The 25,259-nt window shown below is 51.0% G+C and overlaps 1 protein-coding gene across 1 annotated transcript in view; it reads right to left on the bottom strand.

Moving 5' to 3' along the window:
- Nucleotides 1-1,247: 1,247 nt before the first annotated feature.
- Nucleotides 1,248-25,259, bottom strand: part of LOC100900376 (uncharacterized) — a 31,441-nt gene continuing 7,429 nt past the window's right edge. The window contains exons 2-10 of the mRNA XM_018640196.2: nucleotides 17,614-17,793; nucleotides 7,638-7,782; nucleotides 6,456-7,162; nucleotides 6,106-6,282; nucleotides 4,994-5,173; nucleotides 4,235-4,837; nucleotides 3,902-3,983; nucleotides 1,493-1,664; nucleotides 1,248-1,391 (exon numbers count right to left, since the gene is read on the bottom strand). Of these exons, the coding sequence (XP_018495712.2) occupies nucleotides 1,248-1,391; nucleotides 1,493-1,664; nucleotides 3,902-3,983; nucleotides 4,235-4,837; nucleotides 4,994-5,173; nucleotides 6,106-6,282; nucleotides 6,456-7,162; nucleotides 7,638-7,782; nucleotides 17,614-17,793 (2,390 nt within the window). The remainder of the gene's footprint in view (nucleotides 1,392-1,492; nucleotides 1,665-3,901; nucleotides 3,984-4,234; nucleotides 4,838-4,993; nucleotides 5,174-6,105; nucleotides 6,283-6,455; nucleotides 7,163-7,637; nucleotides 7,783-17,613; nucleotides 17,794-25,259) is intronic.

Raw genomic sequence — 25,259 nt, 5'->3', positions numbered from 1 at the left:
TTGATGAATCCGAGAGGAAATATCGAATCCGATGAAATGGCTCTGTCCAGAAAGGCGACAACGGTGAAAAAAAACCCATCCTGTTCCAGGCAAGGATCACTATGTTTGGTCCCCAGTCTCCTCCTAACATGAGATTTAGGAAGCAATTTCCCCTGAGTGCGCTCCGCCTTCTTCCAGCGCCATCTGTCGGTGTTCCAAGGTACTTGAAGGAGCTCGGCCCACTCGGCTCCGCTACCGGAACTCCGACGAATTCATGCCTGATCGATCTCGACGTTGCGAAGCTGTCTTTCACCGAGGCTTCTCACCCATGGAAGCGATTATTCAAATCCCGTTTCATCTTTCCGCTACCCTGCCACACCTGCTCTCTCGATCGGGTCAGCTCTGCAGAACTCGCTAGTGAGCGGATACGGCCCTCAAAGTGCATCTCTACGGCTTTCTTCTGAGTGTCTCCAAAAGCTTATCTGGCACACTCACGAATCGATTATCGACTTTCTCGTAAGCTTCCCTGCAGATACCCGACGCTTGTGAAGACGAATGCGAATTCTCGGACTCGCGACAACCCATGCCCGCAATGCTCATATCGAGTGCTCAGACTCCCAAGCCTCGAGTTCTTCCGCAAGTTTCGTGGGTCGTCTGTGATCAGAATCGCTAAACATGATCTAACTTTTTCGGGCTGGACCCTACAGCCAAGGTGTAACGTCCCGGGTACTCTCATTAACATTGCTTCCGTTTTTGATAAGAAAAATCGTGAAGAAACTCTGGCCCCGCGGTACCAGTACTAATTCCACGAAAATGTCTGGGAAGCAAGAATGAATCATGCCGATTTCGCTGACCGTTGATGTGTTTCCGCTGGGTGACGTCCCGGAGCGCACCTTCAATAAAGATCATGCGTCGCCCGGGGATGGTCCCCTGACTACTCATATCCTCTCACTTCGGATGTGGTAATTAGTCATTTGGGTTCTCAATCGGTTCCGGAAGTGAAAATCATCCCTTCGATAATTGTAATTGACCTGCCAAACTGCAAGCAACTACATGGATGCGCAAGTCCACCGACATTCGAAAGCAGGGCCTACGGGTCCTTTGTACAGAGTCTATCTAATTTATTGCATCAATTCGTTGGTGTATCTACAAGTTGTGTATGTAACGGCACCAGTGAGGGCCAATAAATAATGTTGTTCTGAGTAGCCAGTCCACGGAGAAATTCTTCGCGTCATCCTCGCTCAATTATCATCTTCATTGTCGGTGAGTCAATCGTGCCTGGTGACCGGAGCGTACGTCCAAGCCCCTTTGGGTCTCCTGAAGCCATGCTGCTCCTCATCCCGTCGGGGGTTCTCGTCCTGCAGGTCGACTTTCAGATTGTCCCACGCCCTTTTGTAGTTCTTGTGGAGCACCTGATGGATTAAAGCTCTACTTCAAGCAATTACTCCAATAGAAAGCGATCGATAAGAATTGTCTTCTAGAGAATGTTCGCTCCTGAGATGCCAGTACTTACCGCGGAGTCATCAGCCCCTGTACTGACGGTATCGGTCTCGTCCGGACAGTAAACCGGCGAAATGCGGTGCGACGGTGGGAAGGGAGGGTGTGCCGTGAATAGGTCTGGATGGCCCCCGTAGATATGGTCCAAGTTCCGCGCTACAGTTGTCTTGCGAGAACCTTTTGGACTTCTGCGAATTTTCAAAATCGGGTTTTAGCGGATCGGGGCAAGGGAGGCGGCAGCGAGGACTGACGAGCTTGAAGACGTGTTCGCCGTGCGCTCCACCGTACGAGGGAAAAGTCACGAATTTCTTCAGCTGTCTTAACTTTATTTCTCTCGCTGAAATTTTCTGATAAACAGAGATCCTTTCAAACAATATGAGGCAATCCAGTGCTTGGGGAAAAAAATTCTCGCGATTACGCGAGGAAGGCTGAGCTCTCGGGATCGGATTTGCCCCTCGTCTCTCGTCTACGTACTTTTAAATATACACAAACAATCGTCGCTGCTCCTCGCCTCGCCGTTTTCTATCTAAACTCGATTCACCAAGATATCCCTTCGGCGATTACCTAAATTGTTTAAATAGACTTTGTCTGTGACGCCGTGGGGCCATTACTGTGAGATTTGTTCCGTTTCCGATCGGAAACGGGCCCACGAGGATCTTTGAATGACCAAACTTCCAGATAGAAAGACGGTTTCCGATTTGCCTTGTTTTCCACCCTCACGTAAGCGTTTTGTCTATCGATTGCAGCTCAGTCTGTTCCGGTGCCGACGTCACGATTTTCCTGAGTGACTGCGAGGTTGAGTTGCCTCTCCGGCCGATATGCGGGCTCCCGGCGGTCTCTGACACGACCGTATGTCGGAGTGAGCTCGTGCCGCAGGGATGTTCGTCAAACGAGCGATCGACTCACTGACTGAATGAAGGAGTGAGTGGGTGGGTGGGTGTGTGAGCGAGTTGGAGGGGTCCCTCTGTGTTCATTTGTTGGTCCGTGTGTTTCGCGAAATTATGGGAAACGTCTAGCAGACCATTATAGACCTCCTTCCGGAGGGACGTATTCAGCGTTCAACGGATCCGGAGATAGAACACTGTCGATGCAGCGAAGCGGAGGCCTCCAGTCTGCAACAGCATCCAACGTGCAAAACTTAACAATGGGTTTGACTATGATATTTGGTGATGTCGTTCGAGCTGGATCGTAGGTTTCGATCGCCAATGACTACATGAATTTCACCGAGCTGGTAGCTGACCATCACTGGACGCCGCGTTACTTGCAACTGGAAGAGAGACACAGTTTGAGCTCGTTGTGGTTATTAGGAAAAGAAAAGGAGGAAAACCGACACCATCCTAACTCAAGACATCAAATAATATTCAATATGTTCATTGACCTCCAGAGGATCCCGCAAAGCGAAAGATGACCACCGAGTCAATATAGAAATGAACGCTATCGATCAGGGTATCGGTCATCCAGGAAGAGAAACGGTCGATCGACTCATGCAGCAGGCCAGTCAGGCGGTCGAAGCCTCCGTTTTCCCCGAATGAAACTTATACGCACTAAGTGTGTCAGACGAATACTAAACGGGCGGGGGGACACTTTTTATGCACAGACATATAGTTTGATTCAATGCACGGCAAACAAGACCACAGAAACACATACGCACATTCCCGAGCCAATCGAAACGTGAGAATGAGGGAAAAACCGAACCCAAGGAGCAAACCGAGAGCAGAAAGTATGTAGAACCAGAAGCCAAGTAATTGAGCCGCTCTGCTCTCCACATGTCTTGTTCCCCATTCATTATTTCCCCGTACAGGGAGGTCAGAGTCTCGCTAATTCGGTTTTCTCTTACCTGTGTTCGTAGACAATTTGGTGACAGAACAAAATCAAAAGTGTTTCGCCTCGAAAGACTTTTGCTCACGTTATAGTTGACACAGTTTATCTTGCACACATTCACACGCACGCACACAGATTTTCTCTCCTCGTCGTCTCCTCCTGCTTCCTCGCTCTCTCGCTTGTGTTTAGTGTTTGTTCATAGTTTAGGCTCGGGGATTAGGTGAACGAGAGGTGTCGGCGAGATCTCTCTGTTATGTGGGCTCTACGCGCTTTCAGTCATAGGTGATACTTCTTCGTCTCCTCCAAACATTCGCAAACGGCTTTCGTGTTGACAGTATACCGAGCATCCTCTCGTTCGTCAGAAACACGGATTTTTTTTCTGAAACTTCTACACCAACAATAGTTTGTCAATGACTTGTCCCGGTGAAAGCTCCCGCTGCTAGAGCTATCGGTTCGCACCGCCATTCTCAACGCCCCATTTTTTGCTCCAATGAATTTTTCACCGCATCGAACCGGTGAGCGATGCATTCGGTGCTCTACCGGAGCACGTATCGCTTGATTAGAGGGAAAGACCTAAGAGCAATGTCCCGAGTCGGATGTTTACCTTCGAACAATCAGGACGATGATCGTGATGATGGCCGAGAGAACCACGAAGCCTCCGAACACGCCCAGAGCGATGAAGCCTCCTGAGAAAGAATCGAGTGAGGAACTTAGTTAGCAACCTGCTACCGCGATCACAACGGTCGCCGACGGCATCAAGACGAGAGAGGATATGTTTGGTGTCACGTAGCCCACGTATCAGTCCGGGGACGCAAGAATCATCTTCCTTTCTGGTATCAGAAACAGAAACCCGAACGTGGACGACGGGCTAGCCGCTTGGAACTCAAAAATGAAAATTGTCAAAAAACAAATTTCCCCTCCCCGGTTTCGTACTCACCCATATTCAAGCGAGCGGATGCCGAAGGAGCCTGGCTGACGTGGATAGTTCGGGAATCCTCGGCGTGGAGGATCTCATTTTCCAGATTGGGATCGCTCGTGGTAGGAAGTCGCGCCAGAGTAGGTTTGCGATGGCGCGGAAGGATCGAAGGAGGTCTCGGTCGTGGTCGAGCCGTCTGGATCGGCTTCTGGTACACGGTGGTTGGCGGCGTGGTCGAAGTTGTGGTCGACGTCGTTGAGTACTCGGTCGGGAAGTGAGGCGGGAATCTGTTGAACGTCGCGGTCGAGTGGAAAATGCCGTTGGACGGCTCGAAATCTGGATGAATCCTCACGGTGGTCGACGGGGCCGCTGTCGGAGCTTCAGTCGGCGCTTCGGTTTCAGGTGCGACCGTGGGTGGGATCGTGACAACTCGTCGGATACAGCGAGGATGGACTCCACCTTCCCAATAGCCGTCGGCCCCGCACTTCAGTCTCGAGGCTGTTCCCTCTTCCAGATCGTAACCTTTATCGCAGACGTAGTCCGCGGTCGTTCCGAATATTTGCGACAAGGATGATAAATGGAAGCGTCCGTTCTCCAAGTGCGGTGGTTCTTGACACACGATCGCTGAGGAATTAATTAATAATCAAGTCTTATCACCTAGCATCTGGATTGGAGCGGATCCGACGGAAGCCCGCGCAGAGACGCCTGACGACAGCAAGTCGATGATGAGAATCGGAAGGAGGAAAATCCTGCGGAATCAGCTTGAGTACACAAACTTACGTTCGCATCTAGGGGGAGGTCCGTTCCACCTGCCGTCGACGTCACAGACCAGCTGCGCCCGACCAACAAGAACGAAGCCCAGGTTGCAGCTGTATTGCACCGTGCTCAGGTAATGTGTAGTTCCCTTGGCCAGTTCCAGCTGGCCGTTAGCGGTTGGCGCGGGCCGTCCGCATTCGATGTCTGCAAAACAAACCACAGAACGTCGATTCAAAACGGGAACTTGTTGTCGATGCTTCTATTGCAGCTGCCGCGGCAGTCGCGAGCAGGAAAAGCCATCTAGCTGCGAGCTTCGCTAGCCGTGCCAATTTCAACAAACTCCTGGGCGGAGCTGGTGGTTTAGCTGGGAGTGTCAGATTGCCTCGGGGCACGCCACACTTGCTAACCCCCTTCTGGAATGTTCAGATCATCGATGCTCTCGTCGCATTGCTCGCGAGGAACTGTTTATTTCAATGTTGACGGCCGATTCCCACGCTCCCTCGGATTCAAAATACTGTCACTCCAACGAGCTGTCAGACCCGAGCACCGTATACCAGTACTGTAGGAGACTTTTCAAGATCCGAACCACCGAAGGTTCCCGCTTCTCGGGACGCCGTCCTTCGGGATTAAATCGAAAATCCCCTTCTAGGCAAAGAGTTCTTCATCGTGTAAGGGTTGCTGATTTTTTCGTCGTAGAGAATATCTCTTAGCCCTCAGAAATTGCGGCAAGAGCCTTCTGGAAAAAGAAAGCGTCGAGGACCGAGGCAGCGAGTGCCATTGATGTCAACTGGAGATCAGGCGCCGTCGTCGCTGGAGTGCACTCAGTGGAAGAATTCGCCGATCACAGGAGAATGCCGTGGAATTTCAGGTGGAAGAGCAATATCAGCTCACAGCTCGAGGGATTGGAATGCGCTTTGATGCGCGAGGAAAGACCGCAATTTAGTGCACGAGATCCCCGCCTATTCTCATACACGAGCCGAATCACCCACCGCATGCAGTGTACGGCCTAGCCAACTGCGTTTTTGAAGGAAACAAGGAGCATGGGGAGAGATTCGGAAACTTTGGAAAATAGGAAGTATGAGAAATACAGAAAAAGAAGAACCCGATAATAGATTGAAAGTAAATAATATACTCACACTTGCAGCGGGGGGAATATTCCGAGAAGAATCCGCTCGGGAGACAAGTTCTGATGTTGGGTCCGATTAGGAGATTCCCTGGGTCGCACTTGTATTCGATGACTGATCCCACTTCATAACTCGATGCTAAGACCGTAGAATTCGGTGGTCGCTCAGGTTTGCCGCAGGTCTTTGGCCCTGAGGATCGAGAATGAGTTAATCACGGGAGAATGATGATCGAACGATTATCTCCTACTCAAATGATGAGGTTTGAGAGCATTCTCGAATGAAATTATTCTGGAATGAGAGATCGTAAAAACCAGAGGGAAGGAAGAGAACTTTGATTCGGAGTTCGGGAGTCAAGTACTCACTGTGCTGACAGATGAAGTTGATCTTGTTCCTGCAGTCGCTGTCACTCCACAACCATCCGCGGGAACCATCGAACTTTGCGCAGTTTTCGTCGCCCACAGGGCCATTCCAGAAGGAGACGGTCATGTTACCGCCGTTTAGCCAAGTCCAATTGAACTCATCAGGATCCCGCGTTGCTCCCATCCAGTATTGAGCTCGCGGGTCGGTACGATGCCTTCTGTAGAGCTCCCAAGACAGGAAACCTTGGAGAGCGGGCGAGGTTTCATCGACGAGCGATCCCCCTCGCTCTCCGCAGGTAGCGTTTGCCTCGGCGAAGTCCAGTTGTTGGTTATTATAGAAAATGTAACATTTTCCATTGTAAGTCGCTACCGAGCCGAGCGGCTGATCTCGGAACGAGGGACACCGTTCGACCGGAAGCGCCTGGTCGGTGTAGACGAAGAACTCGCAGAGCGAGAGAGGATGCTCGGGATTCGAGAGGAAATGGACGCTGACAAACGCGCCGGACATTGCGGTGGTGCACGGTAAGAACAGCGGTCTGCCTTCCTCGATGAAACCGGTGTACTTGTTGCAGATAGGATTAACGCCCAAATCTGGACGGTTGTTCCCGACACGGACAACGATGGTGGCGGGGCCTTGGTTTCCACAACAGCTCTGCCCAAAGTCGACGCGGACCAGCTGCACGACATAGGGTTCGAGCAAGTTGACGTACCTGCGGGTGAAGGTGTCCAGGAGGTTAGAGCGCTTGTATTCCCTATCTCCGGTGAAGCACATGATACGTGCGCAGTACGTGCCCTCGAGAAACCCTTTTATGCCGTCGAAGTTTCCCTCAGGCCGTCATAAACGGGTCTCGAGTCTCGAGGACGATATGCGCATCGAGGGAGAAATATCGAGGTTTGAGGTTGCGAGGGGGATTCGAGATTGGACTTTCTCGTTCAGAGACAATCGAAAAAAAAACCAGAAAACATCCTCCTAAGACTTTACAAGCGAGAGGAGCCCTGTTCATGGCGACGCCTCGAAATCAACGTGGACTCTGTGACGCCTCAGGTACAACCATTGCCTGCTTTCGTTTTCGTACACGCACGGCCATCGTTTGCTGCGACCAGAGCGGTGGAGAATTCTCTTCCCGTGTTAAAATGCTGCGGCAGACAGGGACTCCCGATAAGAACAATGATATCACAACTTACCACCAAGGGGTAGCCTCGGATTCCGTCAGTGAGCAGGTGTCTGGGTTGAAGAATGGCGAAGTGGATCCATCGACGGCTTTCTGCGGGATTCCACCTCCCATTGTTGAGGATTGTAGCGGCGCTTTTCCGGCTGCCACGTTGAGCACTGGAACATCAATCATCGATTAATGCGATTCCTCAATTTCTTCCCGGGCGGGAAGCGTGGAACTAGTCCCCATTCAATATTTGATTTCCGATTTAGACACAATCCCTCGTATTTGTATTCATTGTACGGAACGAAAGCATTCCGGCTGCGAATTCGTACGGAATTTCATCGCAATCGAGGTCGATTCCGATCGCGAATGCGTTCATTGTCGAATTCCGGTGCTGCGTTTCAACAAAGCCATTCGAAGAGCCTCAAAGAGGACGGCAGTCGAGCGAAGGCGAATCGACGGGTTCTATCTCGAGTCGAGCTTTTCCATTTCGGGATTCGAGTGGTCAGGAGCGATTGCTTTGGTCGGGCTATCCGTCAGCGAGGATTTCTCTTCATCTTTCGAAGCGTGCTGCGGTGAATCGCTATCTGAGAGCTCCAATCAATCTTGCATCTCGATTGCCTCGTCTAACCAGGAGGTCCGAATGCTTAGCGTCTTTTCTGCCCATAAACCCATCGGTGACTCGTTTGCTCACGTAGACAGTGAGTGAAAGACTTGAACGAGCTTTGAAAGCGAGCTTTTTCTTGGCTCGACATCCGCGATGCGTCACCGGCCGGGATTTTCGAGGGAAATATTTTGAGCTCTCCCGTCGATGGCGATTTTATGCAATAGATCTCTCCCCATCAACTGCAGTGTGCGAATCAGATCCCGGATCTCTTTCTAATGCTTTGATAATCGAAGCTTGATCACCGATAGGGGACCTTGTCGATCACTCGGAGCGGGATCCCTGTGGTTCCACAGTCGAATGAGCTCAGAGCCTCACCTGACGGAGGAACTCGTGACGCCGGCGCGGGAAATGAGCCGGATCCCCGGAACTTGCTCCCACGACAACCGCCAGCGCTCAGAGTTCACCGATCATAAATTTCAGTGTATTACTGCCAAACTGCGAAGATGTTTGTGTACTGACTTCAGGCGGCCGATACCGAGTATCCGCAGTTCTTTCGGCAAGTCGAATACTTGATCTCGCTGTTATAGAAGTGCTCTTTTTATTTGGAGTATCCATGATCTCCGAATCTTCTCATGATCGAGCCTCTTCCCATCGGATCCCCTCCGACGAGCTGCCCACCGCGAGCTTCGGAGAGGGCTGTCCTGCCCGAGGCAGGCCGGGTATCCTTGGAAGAAAATCTCTTCTGACTGTGGTTTGCTCCCCATCTTGTCAGAGTTCCCCCAGATCCTGATCGGTCTCGGTTCGGTGATTTAACCCGATCATCTCGAGAAGTCACAGTCTCCTCAGCTTACGATTCCAAATTGTCAACCACCAGTCCTGTACTATACGTGTTATGAACGCTTATTGGCATTTTTTTCGTGTCAGTGCCAGCGACCGTCTGCGACGCCATGATGCCGAAAGCGGGAGCCATTCACATGGGAAGGTACGCTGGAAGGTGTATTCTCAGTGCAGATGTTACGACGCGACGTTCTGTTCCTCGGTTAGAATCGTCCAGAATTCTACCATTCGTCTGATATGGATTCTTCGTGAACTGTGGTACGTTCCGGAGAAAAATTACTACCATGATGGGACGGTGGTCGTGGCAATAACCTCTTGTCTCGGCCGTCTAGGCGAACAGATGAAAACTCGGAGTGAATACCGGCGGATCCGAATCGTGAGGGCGTTTAGGGGCGGTTAAAAGAATGAAATGGGAAGCTCTTTTCAGATACGTCGAACACGTCGTAACCCATTAAATTGTCAATATTCTTCCTAGTTGAGAGCAGTCTTTCCGAATCAGACAAATTCTGGGGACGACAAGCAGCCGTCAGAGGATGAATAGGGAATAAAGCGATTGGAAAGCCGGCTCGGAGAGGCGTTTGAATTCGGAGATGTTTTTAGGGCATCGTTCGACAATTGTGGGGAACCAGCGCTAGAATTCAAAGAGAGAGAGAATGGAAAACGACCGACAAATCGAGCGTTCCCCCTCAAAGGTATGACGGCCTTCCGATGGCGGAGGGGATCCTGCCATTGACGGTCATGAGAGCGATCACTCGATCCGAGTTTATCATGCCGCAACCTTGGAAAGCTGACACCCACGAAGTTGAATCGAGTTACCGCGTCGTTGCGAGAGCTGCGAATAAGCTGCGCGATTTGACGCCAAACAGAATTGACACCACCGGTCGTCTTCTAAGCTGACCACTCCCGACTACTCTCTGCCAACGGCTGCCGAGTCTGACCACAAGCGACATGATTGCATCTGGAGCCTTTCCCACAATCAGTCAACTCACGGATTCGTCGGAATGTCCATCTACATGGAGAATCGCATGGAGAGTCGAAGGACACTGGACGGAAGAATGGAAAGGGAACAGCTAATAATCCGGTGCTTCCATAAGACTTGATGCGTAATGGGGACGGGACCATTATGATACTTTCTCTGCGCCGCGCGCGATAGAGAACAACCGTATCAATTATGGTTGGTCCAAAACAATAGTCCGAAAACCGCGAGGCGAACGACAGGCGTCGGAAACACCGAGCTACCTGGCCGTCGGAGCCGAAAGTATAATGTTTATACGGACGCCACCGGTATTCACAGCTCTCGTTTGCTCCCTGCTTCCAGAATTCGATTCCACAATGGGATGACGAGTTGCCTCCGATCTGGATGAGTTTTCCGTTGAGAAAACTCGGGTTCATCTCCGTTATTTCGCAGATTTTACTGGAAAACTCCGACCGAGCCCGCGCGAAGATTTCTTCCCCGCAAGGAGCCGGCTTCGAGAGATTCGACGCAAGTGGCCGCATTTTCCTCCCATCATCATCATGGTTGGAAGTACGTCGATTGGGACACTTCTTGGGATGGAATGCTCTTACGAAGAAGAGGAACCAGTTCAGTCGGGATTCTTCGATTCACTTACTAAGAAAAGACCTCGTGTAGCATCTGTGGACAGCGAGTGACCCAGTTAATTCGTCCTGTCTCTTTCTGTAATACGCGTTAAACAAACGTGCGCGCCGATCCGAGAAAGAACGCGATCGGAAGTCGACGTCGGACCAGAACGTCGCGTCTCCTCGTCAATTCCGTGGCTCCCCATGGCGAAGAGCGACGACCAAGGTCTTCTTCGCGGACTTGTTTCTCCCGGAATTCACTCTCATTCGATAAATTTGGAATCGCCCGAGTGCATGTGGCTGTGTACGGGAACTGTCCTGTCTCGGAAGGGACTCGGCTTCTCGAGGAAACCGCCGGGAGGCTTGAAGTCGGAATTTGTCGATTCAAGTATAAATGAACTTTCCCTCGACTAACACCTGTTCTATGAAATTTCCCCGGGATGCGAAAATCGTCGCTGTGCTTTCCGAGGAACGGAGCAATCTTCCATCGAATGAGAGCGAAGATTCAGATCCAGATGAATCATCCTGGACGGGTATTCGATTCGTTCCGTCGAACTGAAGCAGTTGTAGGAGCGATCGTACAGCTCATCGAGAATAGACAACTTCGATGAGCCCGTCGGACGCTCCTGTCGTGGCACGGGACTTGCTCCAGGCAGATATATGTATGCATGTATGTCTGTCTGTCGTGGAAGGGGAACGAGCTCGCATGCATACTCGTACGAGTAAACGCGCATCTGCTTGCTTACGCATGCTTGGTACGTTTGGAAATCAATGCCTCAAGGGTTTTGTGGTATCAAAAGAGCGAAGAAAGCAATCGACGTTTCGGGCCCGTTTGCAGCTTTATTGAGCGGGACGGGTGTGACTGTGCGAGTCGAGATCGCCGCCCAATCGACATTCGTCAATTCATTCATTCATCGCATAGTCTTGGAGACGCCACAGTGTCCTGGCTTATAGTTCCGAAGATAACATCTGGACGCCACGTTACCTATCAAGAATATTCCCCCCAACGCTCTGCACTGAGCATGTGGGTATGAGGTTCGGTGAGCCTCTCTTACATCGTGAATCAGCTCGAATGAGAGAATCTCAATATCTCTACGGGTTCAGACGTTGAATTTTCTCGGAAGCTGGTGGAGAGACTCGCTGACTATCTGTGTGGATTTGGGTTTCCGAAAAAATCGAGGGGAGGGGTTGACCTCGGAAGCAATCGGAGCGAATTTTGAATAAAGCGTGACTCGGCAGAGAGTTCTAGATTTCGTCAAGAGCGGCTTGCCCGTTGACATCGTCGGCACAGATTCTGCGGCAGACATTAATTGTCAAGAGCGCACGCGCCGCTATTCGATGTCTGGGACGCCGCCGCCGACGTCGGTAAACGCCCAGAAATGCAAAACTAATCCCGGGATATCCGGCGCCCACGATCCAAAGAAAGAGAAAGTTGCTTCATTTGACTCTTGTTCGTTCGGTTTGCTGCGCCGGCCGGCCGACGCGGCTCGAATGCATCTACTAAAACGGAGCAGAATTTTGAATATCGGAGTCAGCCTTCTGAACGAACGAGGCGTCGTCCAGGAAAACTTCCATGTGGTGGTGGCGGCATCAGGGAAGAGCTCAATCCGAGCAAAGAATTCGCGAACGAGCGAACCGAACCCACCGGGGAGCTATCGTGTCATCCGTTGGATTGCCAACTTATCGAGAACTTCCTCTTTCCGACGTCTCCGGAGTGTTTGCTCAGTTTCTCGATTATCTTCAGTCATTCTCCATTCAAAGTCTTTATCATTAATTTTTCTGCTTTCATAGTATGTTCTGAGAATGTTGTGCCGGTACCGCCCGTTCATCCGCCCGCCTGCTGAACCGACCGACGCACGGCTCAAGCCGTCTTCGATATTCCCTTCGAGCCACTAGGATTCGAATAAGAGGAGAACACCGCCTGGCGGTGCCGCGCCAGTGGGCTCAGATCGAACGAGCGTAATGCCGCTGCGACAGCCAAATGGCATTTCCGAAGAGGAAAATGGGAGAATCCGAGAAAAAGAGAGAGAGATGGACTTCGAATTGTCCAGAATGACCAGAGCATCTATTCCCGAGGGCTGAAGTTGATTGTGACCATCACTCCTTCAGTCAGACGCATGAACTTGGACAGAGGAAAGATATGGAGACAAACAATTTATCTCTGGTTTGCCCGTACGACTCTTTCTTTTTTCCACGAGCCCTTCACTGCTGCCCATTCTCGTCACACATGTTTTCCAGTTCGATTACGGAGCTGAGCGAGCGTTCGAGAACGCTCATACCGACTACTGGAGTCATCGATTATTATGGCCGCCGTGAGTTTCGAAGAGCGAGCCATAGGCGATTGAGAAATGATTGCCCGAATACAGCGACATGTGAATGAAGTCCCAGTTCTCTCCCCGCGCTCCACAGATCCCCGACGTAGGGAGTCTATTCAGGAAATCATTGTGGTCGAGAGGGATATGGTTGACAAGTTCGTATCTGATAGATCGAGCGTCATCTCGATGCAAGGCAAACGCCCGAACAATGATGGTGCATCGGGAAGGATGGATCCAGAGTTTCCCGGTCGCTCAATTCTTCATCCATAATGATCCCTAATCATCCGGAAGTTTTCTCGAGACCTCTGCATCGATAAAGACACGAAAGCTCTGCAAATGATTCAATCTCTCTAACTCCTCCGAGCACGAATTTCGAAACTTCAGGCTATTTTCCATGAGTGAAGCAATATCGAGAGCACGGAGCGACGGAAGATCAGGGAAAATACCTCAGAAGTCTCAGCCGTGTTGACTCGATAAGCGTCTGAGAATGCTGGGATCGCACCTCATTAAGAGGCTTGAGCCATCAAGGGGCGGCGAGTGAACCCGTCCGCTTTCTTTTCCAAGTCCGCTCCTCGTTTACTACAGCTACCCTTTATGAGAATCCTTATCGATGGCGCGATAAGATCCAATGGTAAAAGCGCAATTTCCCGCCATGAGACCCAATCGCGTGGTCATTTTCCCATGAAGTGAACTCACTGATCTTCGACTCACGCCAAAGGGACAAAATATGGAAATTCGAACACACGAGTGAAAGTCGTTTCGTCGTCAGGTCCAGTGATTCGCAGTCATTATTCAAAGGGTATGCGAATCCCCAACACGGCAGCCTCCGTCTCGATCCTGCGATGACCAGCCCGCAAATCAATCATTTTTCCCCCTATGTATTTCCGAATGGCAGCCGCCTGGTTCGTTTTCATCTCCGAGGCACGCCTAAATTATTCGGAAAGTTTCGTATCATATTTCTTATTTTGCTTTACGCCCGCAATCGTCTCGGTCGCGTCTTGAGCAGAAAATCCATAGTTTTGTATGCGTTGTGCCACCTAAGCCCGACAAACAAACTTCAGCAGAGAAACGTTGTTTAGTGCTAGAACAGCGATGCATTTCGAGTCGTGTGATGTCAAGAAAAGAATCCGCGAGTTCGTGTCTGAGAAGCGCGAAGTGCGAGAAAGCACAGCAGCTCAACCCCGGAATCCTTCTCATATTTTTCTCAATCCCTGATTTATGATCGGGGACCTTCAACGACCAGCCAAGATGTCAAAGAGCGATAGAATCCGAGGAGAGGCGCACAAGATTCTCCGTATTATATTTTCGAGAAATCCCAAGTTGTCCCGATCGACGATCGGTGCGGAGGCTCAGACTTTCGCTTGTAGTAGCGGATTGAACTTTTATTATCTAGGCTCCTGTAGTCGTCGCGGAGAAGTCGTAAGGCGCACAGTTGCTTAAGGGCGCGGTTGGTCCCAATGTTCAGAAGCGTGAAGGGGCGTCAAGATAGAAATCAGTTTCAACAACTGTCACTGGGCAAACCGAACGCTGTTCGACTTCCGAAAGCTGGTCGAGGAACTCATTCTGGAGTGAATCCCACATAGGAATCCAGACTGAGGGGGAAACCAATCAGGGAACCAGCACCATTGGTGGGAGGTGATACTTTTGCGAAATGAGAGGGAATCTCAAATTTCGGAAATTCGAATAGAGCGGTCCGGATCGCATTCGCGTTAGATCAATGTAAAGCCAAGCCTCGGATTTTGTCGCTCAAATTGGATTCAGGAGGAACGACGAGTTCTGGGCAGCAGTTGCCTGCTACGAGCTCAAACGCTCTGTGAGGAAGCTCCTTACAAGTTCGAAGCACACAGTGGAGAAGAATTTTGGCGGCACACTTTAACAACTGCCGCCATAGTGGCAGCAGCTGTTCTAGCCGTGTGTCTTAATGAGCTAAGTGCCAAGTTTGGTTAGAGGCTGTTCGAACTGTTTGAACAAATAGCGAGGATTGTACAGTGCTTAGTCCCCCTCCAGCGTGCTCTGCTTTAATATTACATATACGTATAAGCTCGTAAAGGTAAAGAAAATTAAAGCTCCCCGATGCGGTTCCCGATGCACATGTCGACTCAGACCGGGGTTGCGGAGGGGGAGGGAGGGTGCGGAATGAGCTTCTCGGTAGAGCCAGTCAATCAATTCCTGCGGCTCCCGAGTCTCCCTCGTCAGTACCAAAACGGTCGTTCCCGTGGATGGATCCAACATCTGACCGATTCCTTGTTCCGGCAGCCGGATTTTGTATTGATCCCGCACAGGGAAACAGCCGACTCGATTCCCTCCGAACGAGCGTGTGGGTTCGGAAGCCACGGGAGCGTCAGCGATACCAGAAACGCGGTGGCGGAGGTGGCGGATGTTCGCCCAGAAACGGTTTCATGAACGACCGACGACCAGGAGTGAAAGTGACGGTAGCAATGTGCATTTCTCCCACGGTCTTAGCACGAGGGGGGGCCGCTGCCGAGAACGGTGTTAGGAGCCGGCTGGTCGGGCAATGACCCGTTTGGGAAAATCACCGCTCGTCTGGCCGGAGCCCGATTAAGGAAAACTCTCCATCTTGAATGTGTAAAGGCTCTCCCATGATCATTAGCGGAATTATTTCCGACATCAAGTCCATTTCGATGATCACGATTATCATCGTTATCAGCATGGCTCACAGCCTCAGCGAAAGTTTGATCCAAGTTTGAGTTGAAGCCTGCCATTGAGGAGAAACCACTCGCGGTTTCCCCGTTAGGCGTCGCTCCGGGAAACGAATGCTTAAGCGTCTGGATTGTCGGTTGACTGCGAGGACGGTGAAGCGGTGGAAGCCTTCGAGTTGCGAGCGAGATCGTCGGGCTTCGTCATCAGCTGTCGCTTTTCGAAGTCAAACCCCGTGCAACCGGATCTGAGTGAGAAAGCAAATCCGGTTGCTATGAAATCAACGAGGCGAGATTCTCTTTCTTATTTCGGGACAACAATTCGGCCAGTGAAAGCGGAGGCTTTGCGGAGGGCCGTCTTTTTAACACCCGTTGTCCTTTCGCCTGAACTGAGCGTTTTCGCTCGCTCGAATAGAAGCCCTGTTCATTTCAATTTGAGGGAGATTTGCGGAGACAGTGAGGCACGCGGGAATCCTGATTATTTCAATTTCCTCTCCCAAGCTAGCATGTTCGTAATGTGCCTCTTCAAAGTGAGCTGTGCAGAGGATCCGATTCGAAGAGCCTCGTTTTTCCGCGAGGAACCTCTCGAAGACGAATGCATCGACTGATTCGAGTGGCTCTGCACAGAGGGAGATAAGCATCAGCCTGACTAGCTATGTATCTAGTATGTATACGATTATTTCAGAGCTCGCCCCCGAGAGCCTGTGGGCGCTCCAGGCAGCAACGCCATATCTCGAGGACCCTCGTCTTTATCTTTTGGACTCCCTGAGGTCATGATCCCCTCAACAGTCCCTGAAAGAGACAGCCAGTCACTTGGAGACCATGTTCACGGAGACCTTTCCCGCGATGTTTCAGAGTCTGACTGCTCCGGGTCAAAGCAGCGGTCGGTGGCGAATCGCCTGAATTAGCGAGACCGCGCTTCTGGAGAAACCGATTCCTCATAGGTCTGGAAACAAGGGGCTCAAACGAAGATCCGGACGGATTATCATCATTCTGAGAGGAAGAGTTTGCCCTCAGCTGTTTCCATCGGCCCTGGGGAGCATCGACAGCGCGGTATCGATTCTCCAACAAGAGGAACCGCTAGGACTCGACGTGTAGGTAAAGAAGTAGCGTCGAGAGCTTGTTAGTCTTGGGTAGAGTGAGGAGCGTCTGTTGTCGCTGCTCTTTCGAGGATGTTTGTTCCCAAGCAAAGCTGTCTCCGCCACAAAGGCACCTGGGAAACGGGAAACTAAGCTCCTATCGGGCCTGCGCTCAGACCATTCTCGGATCTCGTCCTCTCCAAAAGAGGAGGTGGACGTTGTGCCGGCATCTCGAAGGACCGATGTGCGATTGCGTCCATGCCTTCCGAACTTGAGAGCTGATTTATTTCGATGCGCGGGATCCCGATTTCGGATGGGGTTTGGAAGAATACAGAATCGGCGGGGCTCCATTGATGAGTAGAATCGGGTGGGAAGTAATTCCGCAAATCGTGTAAATTTGAGTTGCAGGGCGGAGGGAAGGAAGAAACGATGACTCTAATTATCTGAAGCGATAGTCCGTCAAAATTGGCATCCGGTCCGACAGCAACGTTAGGACGCGATCATCTGGCGATATTGAATATAACTGTGGCGATATATCGGCATTTCGCCCGTCGTTCGTTCAAACCTGGACTTCGGTTCCGTCGTCGGAGGTGTGCGCGCAACGGCCAACAGGCAAAAGAACGTTGACCGGATCAGAGTGACCGCCCACGCAAAAAAATCTGGCGCTTCTGCCTAGAGGGAATGACGTTCAATCCAAGAGCGAACAAATTTCATTGTAATGAGCCCATGAAGTTCCACTGGCGAGCTCTCGCACCTTTTCGATTCGCTTGTAGATTGCTCGGCGATTCTTTTCTGACATGGACTTGAAGCAACAAAGCCCGACAGTTTCACGGGATTGAGTCGATGAGGAGAGGAATGAACTCGGAATCGAGTTTTGCCTCGCAGCATCAAATCATCAAACGGGAGAGAGGCTCAAAGGGATTAAACTCACCACAAAACGGTATTCCGCTTGGCACCCAGGTGCCATTGTCGACGCAGCGTCGCGTTCCTGGACCCAGGAGCTCGTACCCAGGATCGCAGTGATACGAAGCAGTTGATCCTACTGGGAGCTCGGAATCCGAGAACGTCACTTCACAATGGGCTGGTGAGCCAGGATAGCTGCAGTGTCCGTCTGTAATGAAAAAGGGCTATTGTCAAACTTGATGAGGATGAGGCGGAGCGATTATTGTTTTCCAGATCTCTCGACGCATCCATTCTCCTCTAGAGAGGGAGGGTAGCTCGCGGTAGCAGGATTCTTCTGTCGAGAAATTCAATCTATTCATGGTAGCCGCAGAGTTTCTATCTTAATTATAAAATCAGTCGCTCGTCATTCTTCCCGTTTCCGACTTGGCCTTGTCAAAACGATTCTGTTTCTGCTGTTCGCCGGAGACATGAATGTCACAGCTCGTAGGGGCAGCCCATATTCTCATTAATGTCGTCTCGGCGTGAAAATGTCACGCGACGCTCAATCTTAGCCCCCTCACCCCTTCGGACCCGGGCTCATCAGCGCAAGAACACAATGCGACCAGGAGCGTTACAACTCGCTCAGTGATTCGGTTGGTATCGAATCGATCGGAGCTGATGGATTCCCGCACGTCACCGTACGTCATGTGTATCCGAATCTCTGGCAGATATCAAATCGGTAGGAGCACGCCTCCGGCTGATGTCCGAGGATGACGGATTCCGGCGAATTCCTCGCCCAGGCTCCTCAGTATCTAGTTCTGATCGTTTCGAACTTCCTCGAAGGGAAAACCGGCTTTCGGCAATGATATCGCGAGTTTCGCCTTGAGAGTCTCGAGCCGCGTTCTCAGATGATGATTGAAGAGTCGAATTCTCACTTCGGGTTGAGTGAAGACTTCCGTGAAAACGTCGAGTCAGAACCGCAAGTCACTTCGGTAAATCTGTCAGGAAGCCGGGATCAGCGGTAGAGCTGGAGACGTGGCCGACCGACGATTCGGCGGTAGCCTTCTTCGCTGCGTAGCGTTCGTTCCCGTTGTCAACGCTGAAGAATAGAATCACAGGGAAGAATATAAGAGTGGGTCCCCAATTGAACGCAACGCTCGTCGTCGATTCTTACTCTGGGGACAGTTTCCTTCAAATTGAATTGTTTGTCTCAGCGAGGGGAGCCCAGCCCAGGAATGTCCCAGAAAGAATCATCCCGCCGGCTTCCATGAGCAGTCGGCGAACGAGCCCGCTACTTCAATCGACGAAGCAATACAATGATTTTCTATTATGAAATGCTCCGGCGGATCGTGATTTTGATGGATACGAGCCCCTTCGGCATTCGCGAAGCTCGCTCGCTCCTGATGTCGATCTTGCTCTCCTCTCACTGCTCTGATATCGATGGTCCGCCCCGAATTAGGGTAGTTACTGCTCATGAATTTATCGGGGATCTGCGCCCTCCAACACGGCGGAACGTCTGGACCCTTTGTCGGTAGGCCTCGTCTCCTCCTTCGGAACGCTCAGCTGTTCTCGAGTCAGCTGTGCGGGACTTCTGATCCGAAGACACGTGCCAGTTTGCCGAAGCGAACGGGTTCCGTATTTGCTGGCAAATTTCAATGACAATCGCTTGTTTTCCGGCCAGAGCATGGATCTCTTCTTCAGGAATGGAGAAGCGGGAACAAGAACAGGGTCGCGATCCAATGCGGCCAAAATGACATTACGCCCAGCGTGGTCCGAAAGACATTGAGTTCATCTAAGACTTCCATAGCGCCAGAGTAAGTCGACTTCGCTCGAGAGAACAATTTGCATTCACTAAAGCAGAATACGTGCTCGCCCTTCATCGCACCGTTCTCGTCGTGGAGGAGGGAAAATTCCACCGTTTGTTTCAGCATCTGAAAATCGACGGCAAAATCAACAGTGAAACCGGTGGAACATGAAACATACGGAGGTCGACTTCGGCTTAGTGTGGTCCATTGAACTACGATGCTTCCCGCGCTCCGGTGTTCCCGTCCTCCTTCAGAAGACGACTTCCCGACAGTTGCAATAGCTCTGGATAAAAACGGAAGCATTTGACAGTGACGTTCGCAGGATCTCTCTCGGAGGGGGCTAGTTCGGGTCTTCGAATCCCGGTCCGATTCTCTTGGGCCTGTAATGCTGAGCTTTGACGATATCCCTGGGACCGATTTCCCCCTCGAAAGGGAAACCCTAATGCCAGCGAAATCATTGAAAATCTCACAGATAGGTGAAATATGTATATACGGATGAAGAATCGATAGGACCTTACAGAAGCCCCCCTCCGAGACGTCCAGCGGAGTACTGTCCCATTAGAACCGCTCCAATCTAGTTTGGGCGTCCCTCCTCCGTCACGAAACACGGGCGCGATTGCGCTTATGTCAGAGTGCCAGAGGTCGCGGTGACATCAGTTTCAAACATGTTGAGCTTGTTTTCTCTGTGTGCGTGCCGCTTGAAGTGGTAGACCACAATTTTGTGATTTTCTGTGAGAGCGCGACGAAGATCTTCCAACGGCCGCTTCCGTGACGTCTGTGTCCGCTTGTACTGACGCCACCGACGTTGCCTCGTCGTCGAAAACTGCAGAAGACGATGAGCTCAACGAGTGACAAGCGTGAGTTTACTCAAACAACCACTAACGGTATCGAAGTTGAATGGGATGTTTGGACATTGCGGACCTGTCAACGCGCCGTCAGATGCGGCCTCAAATCACCGATCTGACTCGGTTTCTGCTCCGTTTTCGAGTCTTTCCTCGGCTCAAAGCACCCGCTTCTTGAGCTTCGGAAGTTCCTTTCGCGTCGTTTAATTATAGATCGCTCCTCATCGAACTATCTATCCGTTCCCCGGATCGTCCATCCGTCCAGCCCTGTATCGGTCGGTCGAAGCCGTCGTTCGTCAATGGACGCGGTGTGCTCCAGATCGAAGGTAATCTGATTTTCAATATTTGCTTGTGCCTCCTTCCCGCAGAATGTTGATTCTACACACTGGATTTTTCCAGAGGAATCGACGTTGTCTCTTCGACGATCAAGTAATGGGAAGCCTCGGACCATATGGAACGACCGTCATCAGGCCTGAAGCGGAGACGACTCAGATCCGAAGTTAGTGCTGTTCTGGGAAGGCACTAGGGAATGAATGTTCGATGAGATCGAGATGATGATCAATTAGCGAAGTTATCCGCTGTAGCATCCCTTCCCTTTTCGAATTTCACAGACCTCTGTATCCTCCACTGATTCAGCCCAGAACCGTGCGAGCTGCCGCCTCGTGTCCCGATCGGGTGGCGTCTGGGAAATACTGCTCTCATTCAGGAAGTAATACATACTACATAGAACCGTTCGGGTTCAAATGTTCGGTTACGAACTTTGATTGACGAGGAGTCGCCCGGTCTGAGACATCGAGTTCTGATCCGGGGAGGGTTGGGAAACGACGACAGGGATAGGTCCTTATCCGGACTGCTCTCGGACGTTTTTCGTGGAACTGATTTTTCCGGTCTTCTTCAGCATACGACGTACTGGGCGAGGCTAAGATAGCGGATGATCTATTTCAGACGGCAAGAATCGTCCAAAGAGACAAATCGAACATATCGGACAAGTAGAGGCGTCGTTGTCGTGGCTGTTTTAATTACAAAAAACATCTGATAACCAAGTTGACGTTGATGTGCTAGTGCAACCCTCGTCTCTAATGAACGATTGGATGAGAACCGTTTGAATGACTCGAATCAGAGGATTTAATACTTTTGCAGGAAAGAAGACAAGGAAGCGACGGGAGTTCCAAGAAGAGGAAACCTCCGGAGCGGTCACATCCGACTGGAAGCTGTTCCCGTTTCCGAATCTAGGTATGTGTGTCTCTACGTGGAATATGTACAGTGGGGACTTCGCTCGTCGTCGGAGTACTTCTCGATTTTCTCCGCAATGACGCCCGGAATCCAGATATTCTGCGTACAAGATCTCAAAAGAATATTTATGTCCCTGTCTCGATCGCTCGCTTCGACGTCTCGAGCGTTTTCGATTGCCTCGACGGCTCAGCAGATTAATCGGGAAGTCTCCGGAACGTCTTCCGTCGACTTTTTCCATCCGTCTTCGCCGAAGCCGTGAACTCGGGCTCGACGGATTCCGGATAGGATCGGCAGAAATTTCTACAGAAAAAAATAAGCACTTCGCCAAAAGAGTTCACGTTTGCTTTGTCATATCTCTGTTGGTGTGAGGGAAATTCCTCTGCAGGAGAATTCTAGTTGAATCGTTCATTCATTCGTTGGTCGGTTCGTTTCACGATTCCGTTAGTTAGACGCACTGATGTCTTAAGAGTTCTGGAACGATTTTTTTTCGACGCTCTTCGCCGCTTTACGTCCAAAACATCTGGAGCATAACAACGTTTCGTAGCCCACGGTAAGCAAGACGATGCCGAAACAAACGTCGGAACGAAGACGACCCCGAAGTTTTCGGAAAAGCTTTCTTTGAACAAATCTTCAAGCTCAAGATGATAAGTCTGTTCTGAGTGAAATTACTCGATAAGGTGACCTTTGCAGATGTAAGTCTGGCAGCGACCATAGGGTGTCAGTCTCGGTCCGGAATGAGGAAACGTGGAATCTTCACCAAAAAAAAGCAAACATGAGGACTTCATTCTGATGACGTGTTTTCCAGAATTTACCCTTCATCTCCAGATGGCTTTCTGGGACTCCTCCGGACTTCCAAACAGATGCTTTCCACGATTACGAGAGGAGGGCGTTGTCCGAGCGTTTCGTAAACCATAAGGTGATTCAATAAAGTACCGTTCCTTCTTTTCTCCTGAGGATCTAGGATCGAGCTTATTCTACGAGAACTCCGACTAATAGTTTCGGAGTCTTTCGGAAACAAAACGATTCCGACGCAGTGACCTAGAACGACAGTCTCGGACGAATCAGTAATCTCTGATGGAAGATAAGCGGACGCGAAATTTATCAACCGTTTAAGGATGCTTCTGTAAACGATAACTTTGTTCGGTCGCTGTCGGGAGTCAGATCTCTCCGGGGGAAATATGGAAATGGAGAGAATTCTACGGTGTCTTTCACCTTCGGCACGAATTCTCGAGGAAGACGATGAAACTGGAATATGATCGCGAACGGGCCCTTGGGAAATTGTCAGAGAACGTCGTCCACATGGAGTCCAAGAGCATCATGAATTTGGAGTCAGACGTGCAGTTGTCGACGGATGCGGGAAGTCTTCTCGATCATCATCTGATGCCTACTTCGTCATCTCGATAATTTTCCCCGTACATGAACATCTCCGCGGGGTGTCAACCGTCCCTGAGCTTGACGGAAAAAATCGAGGACACACGCGAAGTCCACTACAGATGCGGATTGGTCGAGATAGACTACGGAAGAAATTCGGGTACTCGGATCGTGTTCGAGCCGCGGAAACAGAATTGAGGCTGAACTTCAGCAAACCGTGCATTACAGCCCAGTGTTCGCGGAGTGCGTTAATTTCGTCATCCGGTGAACCTCTTTCGCAGAGATTCCACCTCTCGCGGAGAAAGCGGCTTAAGCAAACAGCGTCAGGACCCGATTTCCCAACACGTGGAGGTGTCGCGTTTTCTTCTCTTCACCGCGGATTTTCGGTTTTTCTGACTGGGATCCACTTTGACATTCCGAGCGTCTGCGTGCGACTCCGCCGGTCGCTTCGTCAGCTACTTCACGGATGATCTCACAGCTCAGCCCGCCACTCAAGTTGTGCTAGAATGCTCTTCCTTTTCGCCTGAACGCCGATTTTCATCCATCGCGAGCGGTAGCAGCATCACCGTAAACATCAACGTTTGTGGGGCATTTCGATGCTGACTGAGCAAGCAGTTGAGCAGGGGCTGAATCTCCGAATATTACGGCGACGTATCATCGGCGACAGTCATTACGGTCGATGACAAACGCCGGGTTGGATAAAATAAGTTGCTATTCAACGTAAGATACATCAATCAATTCTCTTCTTTGCCCGACGATAACGATCGCTGTACTTCGTGGGCCCTCACGGATTTATTGTCCGATCTGAAGGAATCACCATGCGCATCATTCGATAGTCGCCCGGTCGACGGTGAATCGTGTTGCGACGTAGAGTGGCCTCTCCGTCCTGTTACTGACCGAATCGCACCGAGCGAACTCCGATCCCTCCGCCGCCGTGAAGCTCCTCGAAGATTTTGATGATCATTTTTTTTTCGGCCGCCTACCATTAATCCCTTCAGTGCCCTCGTCCTCTCGTGGGGGATCTTCCGAAAACGGGGAAGAAAACGGAAGGGCGAATCGTCGTCCCAATCGTTATGAGCGAGAAGAATTCTAAGAGCGAGGGCAGAAGCCTCAGCTCCGACGATATAGACAGACTTTGCCATAAATGGTGACGTGGGTAGCTGTTCCTTAACGTCCTACCTCCGGGTCTGGTCTTTAACGGCATCGATCGAACCTCATGTGGATTTCTCGTCTAACGATTCCTCGACCGGCTCGACTTCAGCTAGCGGTATCTCTCCTCTCACTCTCAGTCAGCTGTGCCTCAACTAGGCGACCTGATCCGACAGAGACTTTCTGCACGAAACTACTTTTGCGGATAATGATGGCGGTGGCAGTAGCAGAGACGATGACGGCTGCCGCCGCAGCAGCCGCGGCATCACCACCGATGATTTCGACGTTGGTGATACACAGTTTTCTGGTGACTGATCTGCCGAATCTTCGGGATCTAGGTCACCGTTTCACAGCTAGACGATGAGACGAATGAGGTGCAGTTGCTCGCCGATGATGTAACAGATAATTTAGGTCTCACTTTGGAGAAAAAATACTCCGTTCACGGGCGGCACGTCGCTCCGAGTAAGAACGGGGAGAAAGAGAGAGAGAGAAGAACATCTTTCTGGTGACTTCTCCGCGTGAAGTCTCGCGGTGAAAACGATTCTCATCCCTCCAAATCATCTCTAAGAGATCGGAGGCGTTCTTCGACGGCGGGACGATGTCAGAAGGACGAGAGAAAAAAACTGCCAGACTTGACGGAGTCACGGAATCTACGACGAAGTCGAACCGGCACTGACGACGGCTCCGAGTCAGCGGAGAACCGGCGCGGCGTTCGGAACCAGTAATTCAAAGTGAGTGATCTCATTGATTTGTGGAATGCGTTCGTTCTCATTTTCGAAAGACCTCTCTTTTTTAATCATGGACTCGTCCCGTGGGGAAAGGTGTCGCACACGAGACAGCCCAGACCGAGCGACACCGACAATCGAGCATCAAAAGCCCGCGAAGGTCCGGACGCGACGTGTGAACATCGAGATGTAGAAAAACAAACACCTGATTGGATCGATCCGTTATCTACGAGCTCTCCCGAACGAAGGTGTCTATGCAACGGCCGGCGCGGCAGTCAGTTTTCGATGAGCGATCCGCTGTTCCTCCTTCTCGCTCTCGTCACGGAGATCAACGTCGCCATCAACCAGTCCACCAACGTCGGAACCGCTGCCGTTAAATTCCACACTTTCGAGTGCTAGGGCGAAGCGGGAAAAAAAGAGAAATATGTTCGGACCCGACATAAACTCGTAAAGAGCGCGCCCGATCGCCCCCAGTAGTCATCATCCGTCCGCTCGGTGGCTGGACGTGAGTTCGTCGAAGACGAAATCGATGTTAGACTAGCCGTCTGCCTCTTTCTCAGAAGACGAACG

This window comes from Galendromus occidentalis, unplaced genomic scaffold (genome assembly GCF_000255335.2).
Source record: "Galendromus occidentalis unplaced genomic scaffold, Mocc_1.1 scf7180000075612, whole genome shotgun sequence".
Taxonomy (NCBI): domain Eukaryota; kingdom Metazoa; phylum Arthropoda; class Arachnida; order Mesostigmata; family Phytoseiidae; genus Galendromus; species Galendromus occidentalis.
This window is presented reverse-complemented; position numbering and strand designations above follow the sequence as displayed.